This window comes from Aptenodytes forsteri, unplaced genomic scaffold (assembly GCF_000699145.1).
Source record: "Aptenodytes forsteri isolate BGI_AS27 unplaced genomic scaffold, ASM69914v1 Scaffold9, whole genome shotgun sequence".
In the NCBI taxonomy this organism is placed as follows: domain Eukaryota; kingdom Metazoa; phylum Chordata; class Aves; order Sphenisciformes; family Spheniscidae; genus Aptenodytes; species Aptenodytes forsteri.
The window spans coordinates 586,412-606,155 of record NW_008796217.1 but is presented as its reverse complement, the minus strand read 5'-3'; the positions used below and the strand labels follow the sequence as shown (position 1 = coordinate 606,155).

Genomic DNA, 19,744 nt, shown 5'->3' with positions numbered 1-19,744 from the left:
ACTCTTTTTTTTTTTTTTTTTTTTTTAAGTAGCTGTACAACTGCAGTAATGCAAACCTTTTTCTACAGTGCCTGGTAGTGATCTCTTAGCTACTAAGCCACATCGGGCCAGCTTTGATATTCTTATTCTTGTTGAATGATAGTAATCCTATTGAAATTTAGCTAGATCATGGAATAAGGTAATACTAAGAAAAAGTGATGATATTGGAATGGGGCCTAAAATAAAATAATAAACACATTTTATATCCTGTTAAATTACAAGCTGTCCATTGCTTTAATAATATACAATTTAGTCCCAATGCAACATGTTCAAATACGATCCTGAAATTAAGATAGCCACAGAAGTATGTGTGGTAAAAATTTAAGACCTTAGTTACAGCTGCATAAGAGTGACTGAATTCAGGATAAGCCAATACAGAACTTAACTCTACATATCTTTGTATTTTATTGCTTGTGCAAACTGGAGACAGGCAAACTCAAACCTTTGCTACTTTTTAAAGAGTAGCATACTGGCATTTTCAGTATGTATTTAAAGCTTTAAATGAAACAATATATCTCTTTTTTTTATTATAAATCTTCCAGCTTTCTCTTAAGTTGAAGTTTTTTGTTGAGTTTCAAACTTGTGAGGAAAAGTTGAGAAAGAGTCTTCATTACGGATCCTTTCAGATTTTAATTGACTCAGCTCTCAAAGGTATCATCGCAAATAGTGTTTTGCTAGAGAAAAAAATCTGGATAACATAAACTACCTCTGAATGCTGCTGAATCACACTCCTCTGGGCAGCTGTTTTTTGTGCATCAGGACTGAGGGAAATGCTGTCCCCATTAACACGGGATGGTGGAACTGATATATGTCTCATTTTCCGAGACATTTGAAAAACTAGAAGTATCTCAGTCCCTTAGAAAATCTGCCTTACCTTGAGATGTGACTAATATCCAGCCTGCGATTGATTTGCGCACAAATCTAGCAATTTTGTTGGGTTTGTCTGCCTAGAAACTTAATTTGGAGATTTTCTATTAATACCAGATACTTCACCATGGGCTTTTCTTCCTACTGTATTTGGCTCCCTGCCACCCTTCAATTCACAGACACCCATTCCAGCTGCCACTAGCCAGAGAAATAAACCAACAAACATAAATAAATATTTGCTGTCCTTGGCCAAACCTTTGCAGAAGGCCCCCACCCTGATGAGAGATGTATTACCTAAGGAGTAAATAGATTTGGGAAAAAAGACAGTATAAATCTTCAAAAAGACAGCATCATCTTCACATCCTTTCTCTGTGAATCTTAGGTCACAGCTGCTTATTTTGTTGGTGGAAGTTTTCCTCTTAGAAAAGGGTAAATACATTGCTAGACACAACTGAGATCCTGCCTTACCAGTCGGTGGCAAAGCTATCAGCTAAATCTAGGTTGCAGAGTATTTATCCTTAGTGATGATGCATGACTCAGAAACAAGGCAACCTGATTTCAGTCCCAGGGGAAATATAAGCAAATGTGCTGTGGATCAACTTCCCACTCTGTTATCACAGAAGTGCCTGATTCGGTCCACGGGGAAGGGTGGTGGGTAACAGCACAGAGTGCTTCCTGGTGGCACGCGGGCTGTAACGGGAACCGGAAGATGCTATTTCTAATAGACTTTTGGAACAGGGAGGGAAGAGAGAGAAATATTTCAATCTATTTTCTAATGTTGCCCATCTGAAATTTTCCAAACTCAGCCTGTGTCATAGCCACGTTAAGAGCTTAAAACTCTGCATAGCCTTCAGCACAAGAAGGATCTTATAGACTTTAGGGACCATCCAGTTTCTTAAATCCCTGCTTGGATTACATTGTTAAAACCAATGCACACAGGATGTAGAAAAATCCTGTGGAGTGGAAACTCCTCTTATTCTGTAAGAAATGTTTGTGGTGTTCAAGACAATGGATGAGTGTTTGTATTGAACAGATCTCCCTTGTTTGGAACAGAAGAAACAGTTCAGTCACAGAGCGTGCTGCCTCCTTGGCCCCCCTCCACCGCCCCTGTTTCCACCACCGTACTTCAGGCACGGCTGGAGCACTGTAAGTGTGGCCCGAGAGCCTTTCTCTTCTTTTTACATGACGTTTTGTGTTTGTCAAAGACTGAAGTATCCTCTTGAGCGCTGTTTCATGGTGTCACTCAGCACACCTGTCTGGCTGTGTTGATGTGGCTCTGTTAGGACAATCATTCAACATCCCAGACTGGGGCTTGAAGTAAATCTCAAATAAATCAAGGAATAAGATGAGGCTGGGTTTATTCAAACAGTTAGTTCAAGTAACTTAAAATACTCTCCTTACGCTGTTTTGGGACCTTCCTTAGAGTAAGGCAATCCTGGACTAAAGGAAATGGAAATGCAACAAACCAAGTAAGGACAGAAAGGCAATTTCCCATCCTACACAATGATTTCAGAGTGTACATTATATATGTGTCCTGTTTTGCATCGTATTTGCCTTACCCAGTAGGTGAAATGAAGGTTCCGAAATCCTCCTATGGAATCTATTCCCATCATTTCATTTTGCAGCAAGAAAGAAGTGTTTGGTATGGAGTGGTATGGAGTTTTCACTCACCCACCTAGGCACGTACCTGCTCTATATGATATGTACCCATACACATATGTTAACATATGAAACATACAGGATACAATGATATGGCACTTATTGCCAGGGTCTGTTAACTCCAGTATATTTTCCATCCCAACATAAAGAATTTTTCTACCTACTGAGTAATTCCTATTTCTTAATTCTACTATTCATTTACCGTACGCAAATACTGTGATTATTGCTAGTGTTATGTAAATAGTGATTAGAAAGATCTCTGACAAGAACTAACCTAAGAAAAAATACAGTGTAAAATCACCCGTTGTCTTCAGAGAGATCGGGATTGAGCTCAGGGTGCTATTCCCCTCAAACCAAAATCTAGTTGCATCCCCTTTCCCCATCCCCTCCCCCTCATGCCGTGGTTTCCACAGAAAGGAGGCCCAGAGACAAGATCTCCTTAGGAAATGTGATGTACTCCTTCAGTGAGGACTCCTCCTGGTTCCTGGTTGGAACCAGGGCCCCTGAGATTCCTCCAAGCAGCCCAGAGAGTAATCTGAGCATTAAATCACCCTTCACACCATCTCCCCCATAAAAACATGAAATAAAACTAAGTAGTTACTAGGAGGATGGGAGCCACATGAATTCACTACGAGCAGTTTGTGCTTCGGAGTGTCTAGTTGAAGCTTTTCTAGAAAATGGCTTTTCGCTTGGAAGCGGAACATCAGTTGTGTTAACCCAGTGTTCCTGGCTCAGTGTTCGTCTGCATTTCCAGGGGAGATGGTTTTTGTCACAGGACATAAATAAGGCAGCTTACTCATGCAAGCCTAATTTTGAAGTCAAAGGATTAGACATTCATTGATCTTTAAAGGCATCAGCTCTGATCTGCAGTGAATGAATGCCTACAAGTTCGTATCTTCTGGAGCGAAGTTCACGCTGCCTATACCCCTTGCTGAGCGTAGTGTCTATTATTAGAGCAAAGATGTTATTTTTGGAGAGGAGCTGCTACTTGTAAAGAGGGGTGGAGAGAGCAGGGTCAGGTCTAAGAATAGGCCAGGGTCCCACGTTGGCTGGGAGGGGCGTGTGACAGCCTGGCTGCGGCACGCCTCTGGGAGAGGAGGGGGAGGAAGCGTGGGGCAGGATGCTATGCTGAAGTGCTAATGTTCAAGCATCCATGAAGATAACCTTGTGCCAAACCCTAGGCTTCTCCTGAAGGGAGCAAATAATCTCTCTTGAGGTTGTAGCGTTTGGTGGCTGTTTATTCATGCATTTCTCCAGCTGGCTATGTATGGCTGCATGTTGGCTCATATGTTTTATGTTACATAGAAGCTGCTTGCCCTGGATATGAAAGAGTTGTGTCAAGAGCTCCAGACAATACAGGCTTCCTCTCTGCCCGAATCCCATTGCCCCGCAGGGCCTCCTGGCCCCCAGGTGAGTGATGCATTTGTGATTAAACCACATAATTCTCTCACTTGCTCCAAGGTCCTTACAAAGCTGTAAAACATCTTCTGCAAATGCTTTTTATCACTTAATAAGCATACCAAACTCTGGCTTAATTTCATTTTGATATGACTATGCATAAATCATGTAGGCTTTTTACCCTTATGGTCCCATCCCTGCCTTGCATACTCTAGTAGGTTTCGAGTTCACCCTTCATTTTCGTGGAGTTTTACAGTGGGTAGCGCCCATCAAAAATCCCGGAGCTGCCATCACTTCCTTCAGAGGCTCTTCGCTAATTTTTTCTTTGCTTTAGACTCTGTTGTCCTTTATGTGAGGGAAAGAGCCTGTGGAGTGGATGCACAAGAGGTGCAATGAACTTGAATGTTAGTGGAGTACATCCCTGAGAAGGCAAACACCTACAGTACAGATCAGAGACAAGGAGGGGCTTCAGAAGGGCAATGGGATGGAATCCAGGATATGTGGGATCTCCTAGCTTGACCTGCAACATCTCTGCCTCTGACTTGCTGCGTAGCCTTGGATCAGTCCCTTTGAGCTTCCGTTTCTTTTTCTACAATTTGTACATTCAGAAATCTTCTGAGGAAGGTCAGAAATCTTCTGAGGAAATGGTCCACCTCTAGGGAGAAGGTTTTTGTGAACATCTCTGTAGTGTGGAGAAGATCACCCATCTGCCTGTCCGTTCCAGTCCATTCCCTCCAAAGAAAAATACAGCTTTTCAGGGAGAGGTACTTCCAGTTTCTCCTGGGGCACAGGCAGTCCCTATCTATGTGCTGTACCTGGTGCTTTGGGACAGTGATCTTCCTCGAGGCCTCTGGGTGCCGGTTTTATTACAGTACAGCTAATAGCAGGCACGGCACGGGACCTTTGCTGCAGTAAAGCTGTAACTGAGGCTTTGGCAGCCTGAGAAGTTAACAAGCAGCCAAACACTGTTTAAAAAGTAAGGACAGTGCATCACAGTAAAGGTTCGGTTATGTGGCAAAGAGCTTAGCTTTAATTATTTAGAAGTCAATACTTCAGAAGGTATTTGTAAATAGTCTAGAAGATGCAATGTGAAAGCCACAAAGTCTTGTTTTATGAACCGTGACTTTTCTGTTCTGCCATTTTGGCTTTGCTGAGATGCAGGATGAGGCAAACTCATTTAGCATGTGAATGACGATGTGCAGAGAGAAGCGATGGGAAACATTTGTCCTGTCCTGTATTGAGAAAAGTCTTCTCTGCATTATGAAACAGCCCTGCAGTGTGGTTGGCCATGATCCAGAGTTGCAGTACGTGTGAAAGAAGCAGTTGTTATTTCAGTCTTCGCCAGTCTGTCTTTCTTTTAAAAAATCCTCTTAATACTCTCTCTGACTTAAATTGGAAGAACAGTAATATTAACTCTATTGTTCTGCAAGGTCCATTGCTATAAATAATACTAATCTTGCAACCAAATGATCTATGATCCCTCCAAGAATATTTTTAAATAGAGTAGGCTGGCAGATTTTATCGCAATGGCAGACAGTAGGGTGGGTATAACATGGCTTTGGAATTTTTAACTATAAATTACAGGACTGTGTCTTATAATGGGACAATGTTAGAGCCAGCAATCCTTTGGGCAATGCTTTTATGACAATGATCACCTGGAAAAAAATGCTACCATTACAAAAAAAAACATCTAAGAAGTATTTCTGAATTCTTTTCTGCTGTAGCTTGCATGACTTTCAAAGGAGTTGTAAAAGCTCATATTGTTGACTCAGAGCTGGATTTTAACACTTTTTCATAAGAAGGAGAATTAGATTTGTAATGATGTAACTCAGAGTATAATTCCTCCCATGTGTAACCTAAAGTAAAATGAAAGAAATAAAATTTGGCTCTGACTCTAATAGGGTGCATTCTGATTTACACTATTGAAAACCTAAAATAACTCTACTGACTAAAAGAGTTGTAGTAATTTGCATTTGAGGGTACACTTTGCTCCTATTCATGTACAATTTGCATCATGTTTTGGACAATATAAGACAGCCAGGATCCAAACCTGGAGTGAGTGATTTGTACGGTGAATCTAATGCTCCTCTGATGCAGGCTCATGGGATTTTTTTCCTTAGTCATTCAAAAATAAAAGGTGGTCTGTGAACTGAAGCATTCTAGAAACAAAACCGGTTTTCTGATTTTTTTTCTGAGATGCAGTTCAAGGTCTACCCAGATTAAGAAGTCTCCTGAAAGGAGAATCAGCCTTATTTGAGAGAGAGAAATAGCTTCAGGATTCAGAAGTGGTGGCAATGCTCCATGTCCATACCACATTGCAGAGCCCATCCCACATGTTTTATGCCACTTCCCTTACCACCTCTTTGGCTGACCTCCTTTGCCAGCTGACGTGGTGTCTCTGTGTCCTCGTCGCTAATTCTTCAGGACTCAAATAACTTCTCACCTTTCCTTTGCCCCAGGCCTTTTTTCTTGCCAGTTTTCTTCATCTAGAAGATGACCCTGCACTTCTCATGTCAGTCCAACTCTCCAGCCTGCCGTTCAGCGATGGTACAGACCTGGCATTTAGAGGCCACATTCAAACACCACGTCCAACACTCCAACCTTGGGGGTTCACACTGTTCCCAGGAGACACTTACAGGGCCATGGGTTGAGGGAAGACAACCACCAGTGCCTTCTTATTAATGCATCCACTTTTCTCCCTAGGGTCCACAAGGAATTCCTGGTATAATGGGACCAAAAGGGGAGAAAGTAAGTGCTTGTGTTACGGAGTTTGGTGTATTTTTGAGGGGGCAAGGAAAGAGATGGGGGGGCTTGTGTTCTTTCTTGTCTTTTTTCTTTGTCTTGTGTTTTTTCTTTGTCTGTTTAGTCAATAGTGGGCCTTTTGGATGTGGGGATTTGCTTTAATTTGAATGTAAAGCTGTGAATTGGTTTGAAGCTACAATTTAAATCTTCATCTTTCAGTGTTCATTTTCAACCTTGAAATATCTTTTATGGATTCTCATTATAGCTACCTATGTCTACAGCACATGTTAAGAAAACAGCTCAGGTGCACAAGTCAGTGATCTTACTGATCCAACAGCCTTTGACCGCCTTGTCCCTCTGGGAGGACGTGAGAAGCAGAGCTCTCCCATGCAGTGTTAATTGTATGGGTCAGCTCAGATATTAAAAGTCATATATTTTAAGGTACGGCTTCAGATCTGCAAAGCATTTGTTTCATGATGATATTTAAGGAGCCTTCTACCTGAAGCTGGGCACGTAATTACATGCTTTGCTATACAAGGGGGTGACTGTAGATTTAGGGTTAAAAACACAGGAAAGACCAAAGAGCTCCACTAAAGCAGTTCTTCTCATTTTACCTCTGGAAGCAAAGTCTTGAACACAAAGATATTCCTAATTTTTTTTTTTTTTTTTAATAAATGCATTAACTAATGAGCCACTGTGCTTCATGTGGTGCCTATGAGACTAATATATTCCTTTCTTTGGCAGGGGGAGATTGGCAGGCCAGGAAGAAAGGTATGAACGAAGGTGTTGTCTCAGACACCCATCTAATACTTGACACATAGCAGTTGTCAGGGTGGGGTGCAGACAATAGTTAAATAAAAATTAGCTAATGTTGAAGTTTAACAGGTTTGTGCTGCTTCCCCTGATACCCAGGATGGGTGGTAAGGAGCTCTGGGCACAGGGCTGGAAAGCTGGGCTCTCTGGCTTGGAGAGCTGTCCCAGCTAGTTTGAATTCAACAAATTCCCTCAGTAAGCGCATGCGGCTCTGGCCAGACTATTACAACAGAGTGGGAAACTACCTGAACTATGTTTCTGTGGACAGAGGAAGCAGAGTATGGGAGCTATCATAAAAGGTGTATTAAAAAAAGCCCAAAGCAAAATCAAACTTTGTACTCCTCCAAAGTCTAAACAAGGCTCGGTCAAATACCCCTGAAGGAGGAATAACCATTAATGATTACACTTACAGAGTTTTGGCACCGATGCAATATGCTGACTACAATCCTACGCTCGGTGACACATGAGCCATGATACGTTGTCAAAAATATGTGCCCCTACATGTGATGAAACAGAATATGTTATCTCAGTCACTAAGTACCTCCATTTAATGTAATTAACTTTAAAAGAAGATAGAAATGCAGGATGAAATCAGAGATATGCATGGGGTAGTCACTAACCAGGAAAAGAAGTACCTTTCTAATAATATACCAAGGATTTTAACACCCTTCTAATAATATACAAAGGATTTTAACACTAGCTACCAATTAGTAATTCAAATAAATATGAAACACATAACCAAAAGAGGTCTTTTTCTTTAATCCAAATTGCAAATGCCCTACAGTAAAAAAAATTACTTATATAAATTCAAGTGTTCAAAACAGTAATGTCTCAGAGAGAGTCACCCACCAACCTACAAGAGAGTGCAAACCTTAAACACAGTACATCTGTACTAACTCTTCTAACAAAAATTAGTAGGTCCCAAAAGAGAAGTTGTCTAAGTTGGAAATAAAACGGTGTAACTCCTGCTAAAAGCTCTCTGGTTTGTGGGAGGTCACTCGTAGCCCCAAATGTCATGATGACATTTCTAAGATCATATAATCAAGTGGCATAAAGCAGTGGAATAGCACTAATCTGCCGCATTTTAAGAGATACTCAAAGAGTGATTTACAGGCAGTAATTAAAATACATGAGTAACTGTATGTATGTAGTTATTGCTAGTCATATAGTAGCTAATAAAGAGCAATTATAGCTAGCAATATGAGAATGTTCAGAATAAGAATAACAGTAAATAAAAATAGGAATATCTTAGTTAAAGATTTGGTTCTGTTCTTAATGTGAATTGGATTCGTACTGATATAATTAATTATATGCAGGTCTTTTTTATTTACATCGTATTATTAAATGAAAAGAGGATTTAAGCTATTGATACCGGGGTTTTAGGATTATTATTTTGACTGCATGTAGATTTACTCTGTAGCTGATCTGATTATTTGAATTGGTATAACCTGGTATTTCTGCGAGCCCACACTTCCTCCAGTAGCATCAACACAAACTGTATTATGAATATGATATAGTATTTTTTGTGTTAAAAACAAGGTAAAGAAGCATTTGCAGTTCTTTTCCTGAAAAGACTTTATTCCTCCATATCTCCTGTATGCAGTGGAGGCCTGTGTGTAGGAATGATGTTACGTGAATCATTGTAATCGGTGTTTTCTGTTCAAGGGTAGACCAGGTCCCCCGGGCATCCCTGGGATGCCAGGACCAGTAGGATGGCCTGGACCTGTGGGACCAAAGGTAAGACTAAAATTCACATGGGATCACCTGTTCAACATCGCGATCTGAACACAACAGTTGTCTCGGCAAGTCTCTAAACCACTATCTGCCGGAGGCTGGGAAGTTGCAGCAGTGCAAGGACACTCTGTGCTTGTCCAATTTCTTACACCGCTCTGCAAAGACCTGCCCAGTCTAGGGTTAGGTTACTGCACCTTCAGCCTAGCCCCTGTAGCACCTCTTATGTTGATTAAAATACATGAAAGGGAAATTGAAAGTCAATCTAATGAAGACTCATTGATAACCACTGGTGTCTCACAATCATATGAATCAGTGTTTCAAAATTGATCATCATCTTTGTGACTGTCCTTTATGATGATCTCTTTGCCTGAATGTGTACTTCTTGGCAGTGTAACTGTGTGCCCATGTGATCACAGGGAAAATACCAGGTTGGTGTCAGGGGAAAGAGATTACGAACCATGTGGATTGCTGATCAGATCTTCGAAGTCTATTCCCATACAAACAAACATTCATTCCTGTGATTTTTCATAGCCAACAGCAGAAGAAATGACAGGACATGCTTTGCTACTGCAGAGTGGTTGCTTCATCTGCATTTATTACAAAAAAGCTGAAGGACAGTCCTTTACTGAGTATTACCTTATGCAAAAGGCATACAGCTCTTCACAGGAGCCACAGTATATGGAGTTTCTACTGGGACTTTTGAGATAACTTCCTTTTCTTCAATCCAGTATGCATCAGGCAAAAGGACTGCACACAATGTTTAGTTTGAAGCTGCATTTTCCAGTAAATCTTTGACTCTTCATTTGCTCCATGAAGGTTGGTGCTCCCACCTCAGAGGACGTGATGCAGTAGCTCTTGCTACTGCAAGAATAGTAGTAGATGATTTCTGAATTCAAGCCACACCCGGGAAGCAGACCCTCAAGCTCTTCACAGCTATGTTAGATGAGGAACATCATATTATAGTATGTGGGAATGTAGGCAAGCAACAAGACACTATGTACAAAAAAGGAACCAATGTTCACTTTGAACTGTGAGATGAGAAATGGTGTTCCCCAAAATGCAGTGTGCTGTGATTTTGCACAGCGGGAGCAGTGAGGGCAGAAGGAAGGTCCAACTACCCCGGTCCCTCACAGTCCAATTACTGAGAGCACAGCAGTCAGAAAACACATTAATTTGGCCTTTTCCTTTTATAAGCTCTAGTTTTATTTATGAAGTCTTCCTAATTTTTATTTTATCTCCTCTTTGTCTGTTGTTATGCTTTTTCATCACACTCCTAGAAGCATCCATCACATTCAGTAGTAATACTTTTTCCTATACTTTGACTGCAAGTCCTACTTGCTGTTTGATCCCAATTCTTCTGCTGTTATTGTCTCCTCTGATACCTGTCTCCTCTGTTCTTTAGATGGGTTCACACTTTCATTTCTTCTGGTCTTTATAAATTTCAGTTTCCTGCCTGTCAGTGAAGGCTCCAGTCGAATAGAAGCCAGCAGATCTCTGCGCTCCTTTCTATCAGTTATGTCTCTCTTTCCTTTCTCTTCTTCTGATCTCTGATCTTCCCAAACTCCTGATACTTATCTTCACTATAGTCATTTGCTGCATCCTCTTCCTGCTGTAAATCTCCAGTAAGCTGCTATTTGTTTTTTTTTTTTTTCTTAGTCCCATCTCTGCCTTCTATTTCTTCAGCTGGGTCTCCTTATTTGTCTTCTCTTTCTTTGACACAGCTTTGGTCCAATCCTTATTTCTCCTACTTTGTTTCTTCGTTTTTTCTGAACTTCTGCGGGGGCAGCAGCCAATGTGAAAATCCTCTCCACTACTAGGACAGTGAAAGCCAAAGGAGAATGAGAACCAACTGTATTCTGCTGCTAGGGCTGCTGCATGCCTGTGGGGACTACTCCGTATTTCAGCCTAGATATAATTAGCTGACAGCAGCCAGAGAAGTTGTTGTAAAGCCTTTTCATGATTTACTGGCTCCAAACCACTGTAAAGCACATGATGTCTCAGAACTATGACAGAAGTAATTGCTATGCCTCCCCAAGCCATAAAGGCTTGCAGCAAAATACCTTTCTTTTCTGCAACTCAGTGGAAGCGATGCTGTGTAGAGACAATGCACCTTCATGCACTAAAAGGATGCACTGCTGCTGCTAATTTGCTTGCATGTCCTTTAATAACATCTGGCAAAACTGAAGTACAAGTTAGACACCCAAGAAAATGCAAATAGAAGAATAAGATAACTTATGAGGACTCAGGCAGAATACAATTGCAATACAGACCTCTGACATTACAAAGCTACACCAAGGTCAGGCTTGTCTCAACTATTTGACATAAAACCTGAACCGCTAAACTATCAGACGTTCAAATATGACCTCGTCAGAGAGCCACAATAAATAACTCTCTTTATTGACCCCTTTAGGGTGAAAAGGGAGAGTTGGGTGTGATGGGATTGCCAGGTACAAGAGGACCAATGGGCTCCAAGGTTTGTTAACCAAATGCTGCGTTTTCAGACATTGGTTTCTAATGCTCTGCTGACAGCTGCTTCCCTCATGAATTTGCTGGAAAGCATTTATCAAGATATATCTTTTCTAATACAGCTAAAAAGATATGTTCTCCTTCAAGCAAGGTTATGTTGTCTGGTTGGGCTTGGCTGTGGTTTTGGCTTTACATAAAAATGCTTTGGTGTAAATTACCGTAATGCAAAAATTTATTTTAAAAGCAAAACATATATAATTGTATCCCACTAGAAAACTGGAGTTCTTAAGTGTATCTGCAGCATTAACTTGTGTCTGCAACGTTTTCCACCCACCTCATAAGACTGTGGAGACCATTTTGGTCGTCTACTAAAACTATGCATTTGTATTGAGAGTTGGATAGTAAGCATAATTTGGTCTGGATGTTCTAATATCCGTACATCACTGTCTATAGCATAGCCTCTGCCTTTACAAATTTAGGCCACAATATTTTAAGGTACTTGAAAAAAATTACGTAATTAGTTTATTCAGATAAAGGACTGGAAAGAAGAACTGAGCACTGTTGTTTATTGCATGCTTCTTAAAGAGAAACTCAGTTTTATAGTCATCGTCACATTAGAAGATTACTTAAGTATAATTTAAGGATGTTCCACAGGGGGAAAAAAAAACAACAGAAGAGGAAGATTATTTTTAAAATTATTTTAGAGAATTAATTTTGTCATTTAAGGCTTCATTCACTTTCAGTCACATTTTATTTCTCTTGTTTCAATTTTAAAAGCAATATCAAACCTGCTGGCTTTACCTGGCTTTTTCACATTGGCTTTTGGGCTGAGTTGTCTTGCCTTTAGTTCATATTTCGTAGTTCTGTTTCAGTGCAACTTTAGAAGCTATACGTATTGATTTGCATTTACAAGTTGATGCAATTAATTATTTGTGCTTTGTTCTTTTTCTTCACTTTAAAGTTTGAAAGTCCTGCTTCTTGGGTAATCTTGAAAGCGAGAAGCATTAAAATAGCTATCTTTCCCTTTAGGGTTTTCCTGGAACTAGAGGAGAAAAGGTCAGTGTGACTACAGAATAATGTATAATTTAACAATTGGAAACAGTTATGTAAAAAAAAGTAACTGCAGAAATGAGATTGAATTTAGATGGAGTGAAGTCTAAAGGTCCCACTGAGAAATGAAAACAACCATCAAGAAGGAGCAGAGTCTTGTGCCTTGGGCTGGGTTGCTAAAGAAGTGAGTTTTACAGCCCGCCTTCTTATGAACAAGTTACTACAGCGCACCTCACTACAGTTTCCCCATCTGTAGAATGGGCATAATAATCCTTAGTTGTTAGCCTGGTTTATTTAGGTTATATATACTTTGGCACAGAGACAGTTTTTACTGTAAGACTGTACAGTGGGACCTGAACTTGGATGAAACCAAGTGGGGAAAAAAATCAAGTTTGCAAGTATTACGTCCAGGAAAGCATGTATTTAAAGTAATTATCTGGGGAGAATGAGTCCCTTTTCCTACAAGCCTTACTCTTAATTCTGTTATAATATCAATGAAAGTAATAAGGACACATTTTAGGGTATCTACCATATACCTTACTCTGGAGATGTTACTGTATTCTGTGTGACTCCAAATAGCACCTCATGTAAGAGAAATATTTTTTGCTTCCTTGTGAAATGGTAGTAATTAAGCTGTTGTCACCGTGTTATCTCTCTCCAGGGATCCAGAGGTGACAGGGGTGACAAAGGAGTCAAAGGAGACCAGGTAATTTTCTTTTCCAAATGACTGTGAGCTTTAGCTGAACGTGCACATGAGGACTAATGTACTTCTGATAGCAAAAACCAGAAGCGGTATGGAGGAAGGGAGCCTGGAAGCATCTTCCTGGGAGGGCAAGAGTGGTGAGGGCAGGCAGTGGTCCCACCTGACAGGAGGGCAGTGGGGCAGCCTCCATGTCCATGTGCCCCCCAGCCTCAGCGCATAGTGGGGTGATGAGGCAGAGGGGGACTTCCCTGGAAGTAACCTCAGTCTTTCCTGGCCTGTGCAGTCCAGAACCATGACAGCTTGCCAAAATGCTTTTGGCTGGTGATATGATAATGCCATGAGGAAAAAAAAAAAGGGGGGGAAAAAATGTGAGATTCTTGACTTGGGGATTCTTTTAACTAAGAAAGGAAAAGTAAACTGCTTTTCATGTCAATGGAGAAATGCCATTCCCAAATGCAGGCTTTGGGAGTTGTCCAGGTAGCGAGGTTGCTTGTAGACAAAGCACAACCAGGATGTTTTTGCCAGAGGAGAGGAAGCAGGTAGCAGAGGATCAGATGGAGGAGTAGTGTTACCATACAAGGGGCTTTACAGTAAAATTTTGCTTATAGTTCTCCACCTGCTGCATCACCTGCAGTGCTGAATCACAGTGCGGGTTTTTTAACCGATATGGGTACACGGCACTTGATTTTCTTCCTTCCAAGGAAAGTGCTGCTTTGTCAAAGATCACTCCACATTTTTTGATGCTTTTTCTCCTTTTACTTTGTAGGGAGAAATAGGCTTCCCTGGAATGCTGGGACAAAAAGTAAGTGGGCGTGATGTATTAGGAAATTAAGTGCTGGCATAAGGTCAATGAATGGCTTCAGGGACATCCTGGAAAGTATAAGGCATTGAAGGTCTTGCTTGACTCAATGACCAACACTTCTTGGACTTGATCAAATTCTTTAGGCTTTTTATCTTAGGAGAAAACTCTGAGATGTAGCTGTTTGTTCTTGTTTCTCTTTTTTCCCAGAACATTGTTTTAGTCATAATCTTCCTCCTGTTTAACATGTTCGAACTCGATTATAGATTCATAACTGACCTAATTGTTTGAGTGTTATTCACTTGAAGATAATAAATATTTCCTTTTTGATACTCTGAATCAAAATGGCACTACTATAAATAGCAGTGGTAATCCTGACCAGTTTTGATATCATCGTTATTCTGTACTTAAAAAACAATCACAATTCAGATGTTGTTTTATGGATAGAAATCCTGAATGAGGATAATTTTATGATATAATCACATCTTTTATCTCTGAAATTAGGATAAGGAAATAATGGTTGCTTCTAAGGAGGCCAGAAGATGAGTGAATTCAGCTTCCTTTCCCTGAGTGATTTTATTACATGTGCATCTTAACCACAAAACACGATATTGCCAAAAGGGTCAGAGAATTTTGCTAGCCTTGACCTCCCCAAGTCTCCGAGCATGTTTCTGATCTTTCCATTTAGCTTCCTCTTTAGGAAAGGATTTTTCAGGGAAATTTGGGTAAATTGTGAGAGATATTTTTCACTTTATGCTTGTTTTAAAATATTTTATTATAATTTGGAAGTTCTGAGAAACAAATGGTGCCAGGACTATCTAGAGGAATCGTGTGAATTAGAGCACCATCCACCTGCTGTCTTGTATAAGGCAGGTATAACCAAGGTAACGTGCATGTCTGTACTTACATCCTGCTTCCTTCCCTCCACACCCACCAAGGGAGAGATGGGCCCAAAGGGACAATCTGGAGTACCAGGACACAGAGGACCTATAGGAAGACCCGGAAAACGAGGCAAACAAGTAGGACCGTGGTGTTTCCTGTTCCCGTGGCTCCTGGCATCTGTGTGGTTGTGGCGTACGACTGTGCGGTCTGTGCTCTCGGTACCATGCACTCTGTCACACCAGGAGTGGACAGAAGCCCTGAAACACCTCAGACACATGCACAGGCTGCACAGAAGTTAAAGCCTCAGCTTTAGGGCTGGAGCCTTATCTACAGCATTCAGCTCCCCGGCCATGCAGCGTGGGGAAAGTTGTATTTTTCCTGGCTTGGTAACAAACTTGTTGAATATAACTTGAGCAGTCCTTGAACTCCCCCTTTGAATCCTAAGCAACATAGAGCTATGGTCCCAGCCCCACCTGATGTCTAGAGAGTTGGCACGAGGTCGAGGTCTCAGACAGCATGGGACATAACTCTGTGGGGCCCTACACTTTGTAGATCCCTAGCCCTGAGGCTGACTTAGGGAGCTGGGCTGCTTGATTTACAGGCAGCTTGGTAGGCTGCAATGGCAAATGGGATATATCCAAAACCCAATACATTTCAGCCTGCCCAGATGCCATCCTCTGCCCCTCACAAAAACAGGTTCCTGGGATAAGCAAAGGAAGGTTTGTAGGAAAACTTTGGATTTCTGGGGCTCTGAATGAGGGAAGGATTTCTGTGGATGCTACAAAAACCAGCCCCCCTCACCTCAGCTCGAGGCAGAGAGGTAGCGACAGCATCTTGCAGGAGACATCCCATTGCCTGTCCATGAATTTTCTCCCTGGCTCACCAGTGCAAAGAGCTACACTACTTCTGCTAGCAAAAACACTGCTTGTGTGCACTGGCAGTAGCTGCCTGTACACTAAGAATGGTATGCTGTAATGGATTAAACTGGTATGTGGTCTGTGGTAATGAAAACCACTGGTCTATACATCCAAACCTCAGTCCTGCTTTCTAGCCCATGCACTAACTGTGCATCCAGTGTCCGTTACGGCTCTGCTGTTGCCACCAGGCCCGCCTGGAGGATGCTTTCTGTCCACACCATCCAATTTGGTTGAGTCAGGCTTTGCCCAGGCCCAAGCATTGGTCAACACAGATCAGCTTGCAGAGCCACAAGGCCTTGGAGATGTCCGACACACAGTGCGAAGAACCAAAGAACTAAAATACCCTCTCTGTTTCTCCCGTTTCCTCTGCTAACACTAAACCAAGATTGATTTCTTAGACTGGATATTTATATGGCGGTTCTCACCATGGTACTGCATGCCAGGGACATATTCTTCTGCTCTGAGAAAGGTCAGGAAGACACATAGCGACCTTAAGGAATGGTAATCTTGTATGGAAGTCATTCAGGAGTGGGGTGGTTGACAAATGGTCCTTATTTAGGGCTCAAAATAATTATGCTGGTGGAACTATTTTTCTTGGACTTTCAGATGAATTGTAAAGACCAGGAATTGTGTGTAAATTTGATACTGACCCCTCCACTATAGCATTTTCCAAGGAGGAGGTAGTAATATTGGTATAGATACCTGTTCAAGTCACCAAATGGGCCTCTTCGAGTGCACCTTTCTTTGTGTATTTATTTTAAGCAATGATATTGGGCATACAAAGGAGACCAGTTCCTGGTGCTCTGAATTGCCACCTGCAGAGCCTGTTTCTTTCCGCTGACTGACAGGGAAAGGAGCCTGTTCTCGCTAGACAGACTTTGGTGTAAATGTGCATCTGCTCAGATACAGGAGCTTGTAGGTGCCATGGTTAATGGGCTTAGCTGAAAGCATTTTATTTGCAGTCTGGTTATGCCCAGCATTGCAAACAGAGGCACATGCCTGCTTCACTGTTGCTCTGATGCCGTCAGCTAATATCTGAAGTGAAAGAATAGCCAGCGTGGGGAAAAATTAAAGTTGGGTGTTGGGGAGGGAATAATAGGTCACCAAGTAAGGACAGTGTGTGCTATGTAAGTCTACTAGACGACCCAGAAGAAATATTTTTTTGTCCTAGATTTGTCAGTTTTTAAAAGCTGATGCGTGGTTTTTGCTGGGTTTTGGTTGGTTTTTCTTTTTTTGTAAACTGTGCTCGTCTGTCCTGCATGTGCACAGAATATGTTTCCGTAGCATAAGGCAAAGAGAAGATGTAGCGCCTGCAGATCAACTTGAACACACTGCACTCCTTACTTGACCTTAAGTGTTTTGCCACATCACACAGTGTCTTAATCGAAGAGTGCTGACGTAAGGCGTGTCATAATTTAAGGCAACAATCAGTGTGACTAAAAGAAATATAGTCTGGCCCTAAATTAGGATTTCCGGGCCCAAGGCTCAGTACACAAACCCCTTTCTGGTGCCCTGAAAGCAATTTCAGCATTGATCTTCTGCAGGAAAACTGGGCTTCCCTCTGTAATTGGTGAACTAGCTATTTCCTTCCTTCTTTTCTAATCCTTTGAAAAAACTTGAGAGTGGCATTTTAAGGCTCTGTGCCTCTGGCTGCTGCCTTTAAGTGCTGTAGTTCTCGCCTGGCTGTTTGTTCAGCCGAGAGGATCGTTTCCATCACCATGGGGCCGTTTCCTGCCTCTTGATCCAGCTGACATCCCTAGATAAAAGCAGCTAAATTAGGAAGGTGTCACTTCCACTTCCATTTTGAGATACGTCTTGATTATCTCACTGACTACTTCAGTTCTCCTCTGCCTCTGGGGCAGGCTCTTCCTAAAAGGTGGCCGGGAGGTGGGAGTCACAAGTCACAGCCTCACAGCCCTCTAACTGAGATGTGACACCCAAAGCTTTGTAACTTGGGAACTGACCCTAAGGAGCAAGTTTAAGGTTTCAGCCTCGATAAGGAGGAATGATGCAGAGCTTTGGATATAAGGTTTCAGCCTCGATAAGGAGGAATGACTTAGAGCTTTGGATAACGTTACTTTGAAAGAAGGGAGGGGAATATAAATATTGTCCATGGGAAAAGCTTTTCTGAATGCCATGAGTGTGTGTGAAAAGAAACAAGGCAAATATATTTAATAGAAATCTCTACCAGTATTATTTTATCTGTGCTAAACAGGAAAGCATTAAGCAATCATTCCTCCAAAGCAGGAGACACAGCAGACAGCTCGTTTTCAGGCAGTACATGTCCGACTGGCCCTGGCTTGCCTCTGCCAGATCGCTATTGTGGGGGGGAAAGAGATTTCCCACAGACTTCTTGGGGGCTAAAAAATCCTGATCTGCCAGTTCTGTGTTGTGTAATGTAAGAAGTAATTAGGGATCAGCATCCCTGACATTCGTATAAATCCTGGAATATTTTGATGGCACAGAGCTTACCTAATAGGATTAAACAAAGCAAATATTCAATTAGTTCTTTATGGGCCATGGCAAAATCAACCTTCCTCTGTTTAAACGGTTGCAAGTGACATTCAGACGTATCCCTGGGATACAACATATTATATAACAACAAATTATTTTAGCATATATTACTATACATTTTTCATTACTCTGAAATTAGACATGAAACCACTCATCATGTGCCCGTGAATGCACATTAACCATCTTCAAGGAACTCGTCTCCTTTGTCATTAAAGGAAAACTTACATAGCACACATCATTTTTGTTATGCTAAATAATGTATGCTGTTACATAAAAATCAAATCAGATATTTAAACTTTAAGCTATGTGATACACTTCTGAAATATAAAGCTGAGAATTCCAAGCCTTGGAGAGTATATGAGCGGGAAGATAAATATAGTTATTTTTGATAAGTGTCACCATATTAAATTCAGGAGCAAAAATAGGAAGGTTCTGAACAGTTCTAGGGTGAAACTTCCAAATGCCTAAGGGCATGGCTGCACAAACAAGCTCCCATGAGGCAAATTGGGGCTGATTTTACAGAGTGTTAGCTATTGTATGGTGAGCTGTGTGTAAGCTCGTCTCCCATAGGTAATTTTACAGCATTTTGGAGGGACACCATTTGTCAGCATGGTGTTGCCACACACTAGCTTGCACTTTGTAAAGCCAAGTCCTTGCTTGCCTTGAGGTGATTTGTTAACATAGCTATACCCATGGTGAAAGTCAAAGAGATACAGGAGTCTGGGTACCTAAAGTACTTCTGAAAACAGTGTGGGCCTCAAAGTCATTAGCATGCTGTTGTGGTTTAACCCCACGTTGGCAGCTAAGCACCACAGAGCTGCTTGCTCTCCCTCCCCTCCCTCCCCACAGTGGGATGGGGGAGAAAATTGGAAAAGCAAAAGTAAGAAAACTTGTGGGTTGAGATAAGAACAGTTTAATACTTGAAATAATAATAATATTGTAATGGAAAATAAAACAACAAGAGAGAGAGAAAAACAAGCAAACAAACAAAAAACAGGGAAAGAAAAAAAAATTGATGCAATTGCTCACCACCCACCGACCGACGCCCAGCCAGTCCCCGAGCAGCGGTCACTGCCCCATGGCCAAATACCCCCGGCTTATATACTGAGCATGATGTCATATGGTATGGAATATCCCTTTGGCCAGTTTGGGTCAGCTGTC

At 41.5% G+C, this 19,744-nt stretch overlaps 1 protein-coding gene across 1 annotated transcript in view; it reads left to right on the top strand.

Moving 5' to 3' along the window:
• COLQ (collagen like tail subunit of asymmetric acetylcholinesterase) overlaps positions 1–19,744 on the top strand; it is a 44,587-nt gene that overhangs the window by 11,971 nt on the left and 12,872 nt on the right. The window contains exons 2-11 of the mRNA XM_019474477.1: positions 1,940–2,052; positions 3,871–3,975; positions 6,667–6,711; positions 7,450–7,476; positions 9,184–9,255; positions 11,663–11,725; positions 12,748–12,774; positions 13,430–13,474; positions 14,238–14,273; positions 15,209–15,289. Of these exons, the coding sequence (XP_019330022.1) occupies positions 1,940–2,052; positions 3,871–3,975; positions 6,667–6,711; positions 7,450–7,476; positions 9,184–9,255; positions 11,663–11,725; positions 12,748–12,774; positions 13,430–13,474; positions 14,238–14,273; positions 15,209–15,289 (614 nt within the window). The remainder of the gene's footprint in view (positions 1–1,939; positions 2,053–3,870; positions 3,976–6,666; positions 6,712–7,449; positions 7,477–9,183; positions 9,256–11,662; positions 11,726–12,747; positions 12,775–13,429; positions 13,475–14,237; positions 14,274–15,208; positions 15,290–19,744) is intronic.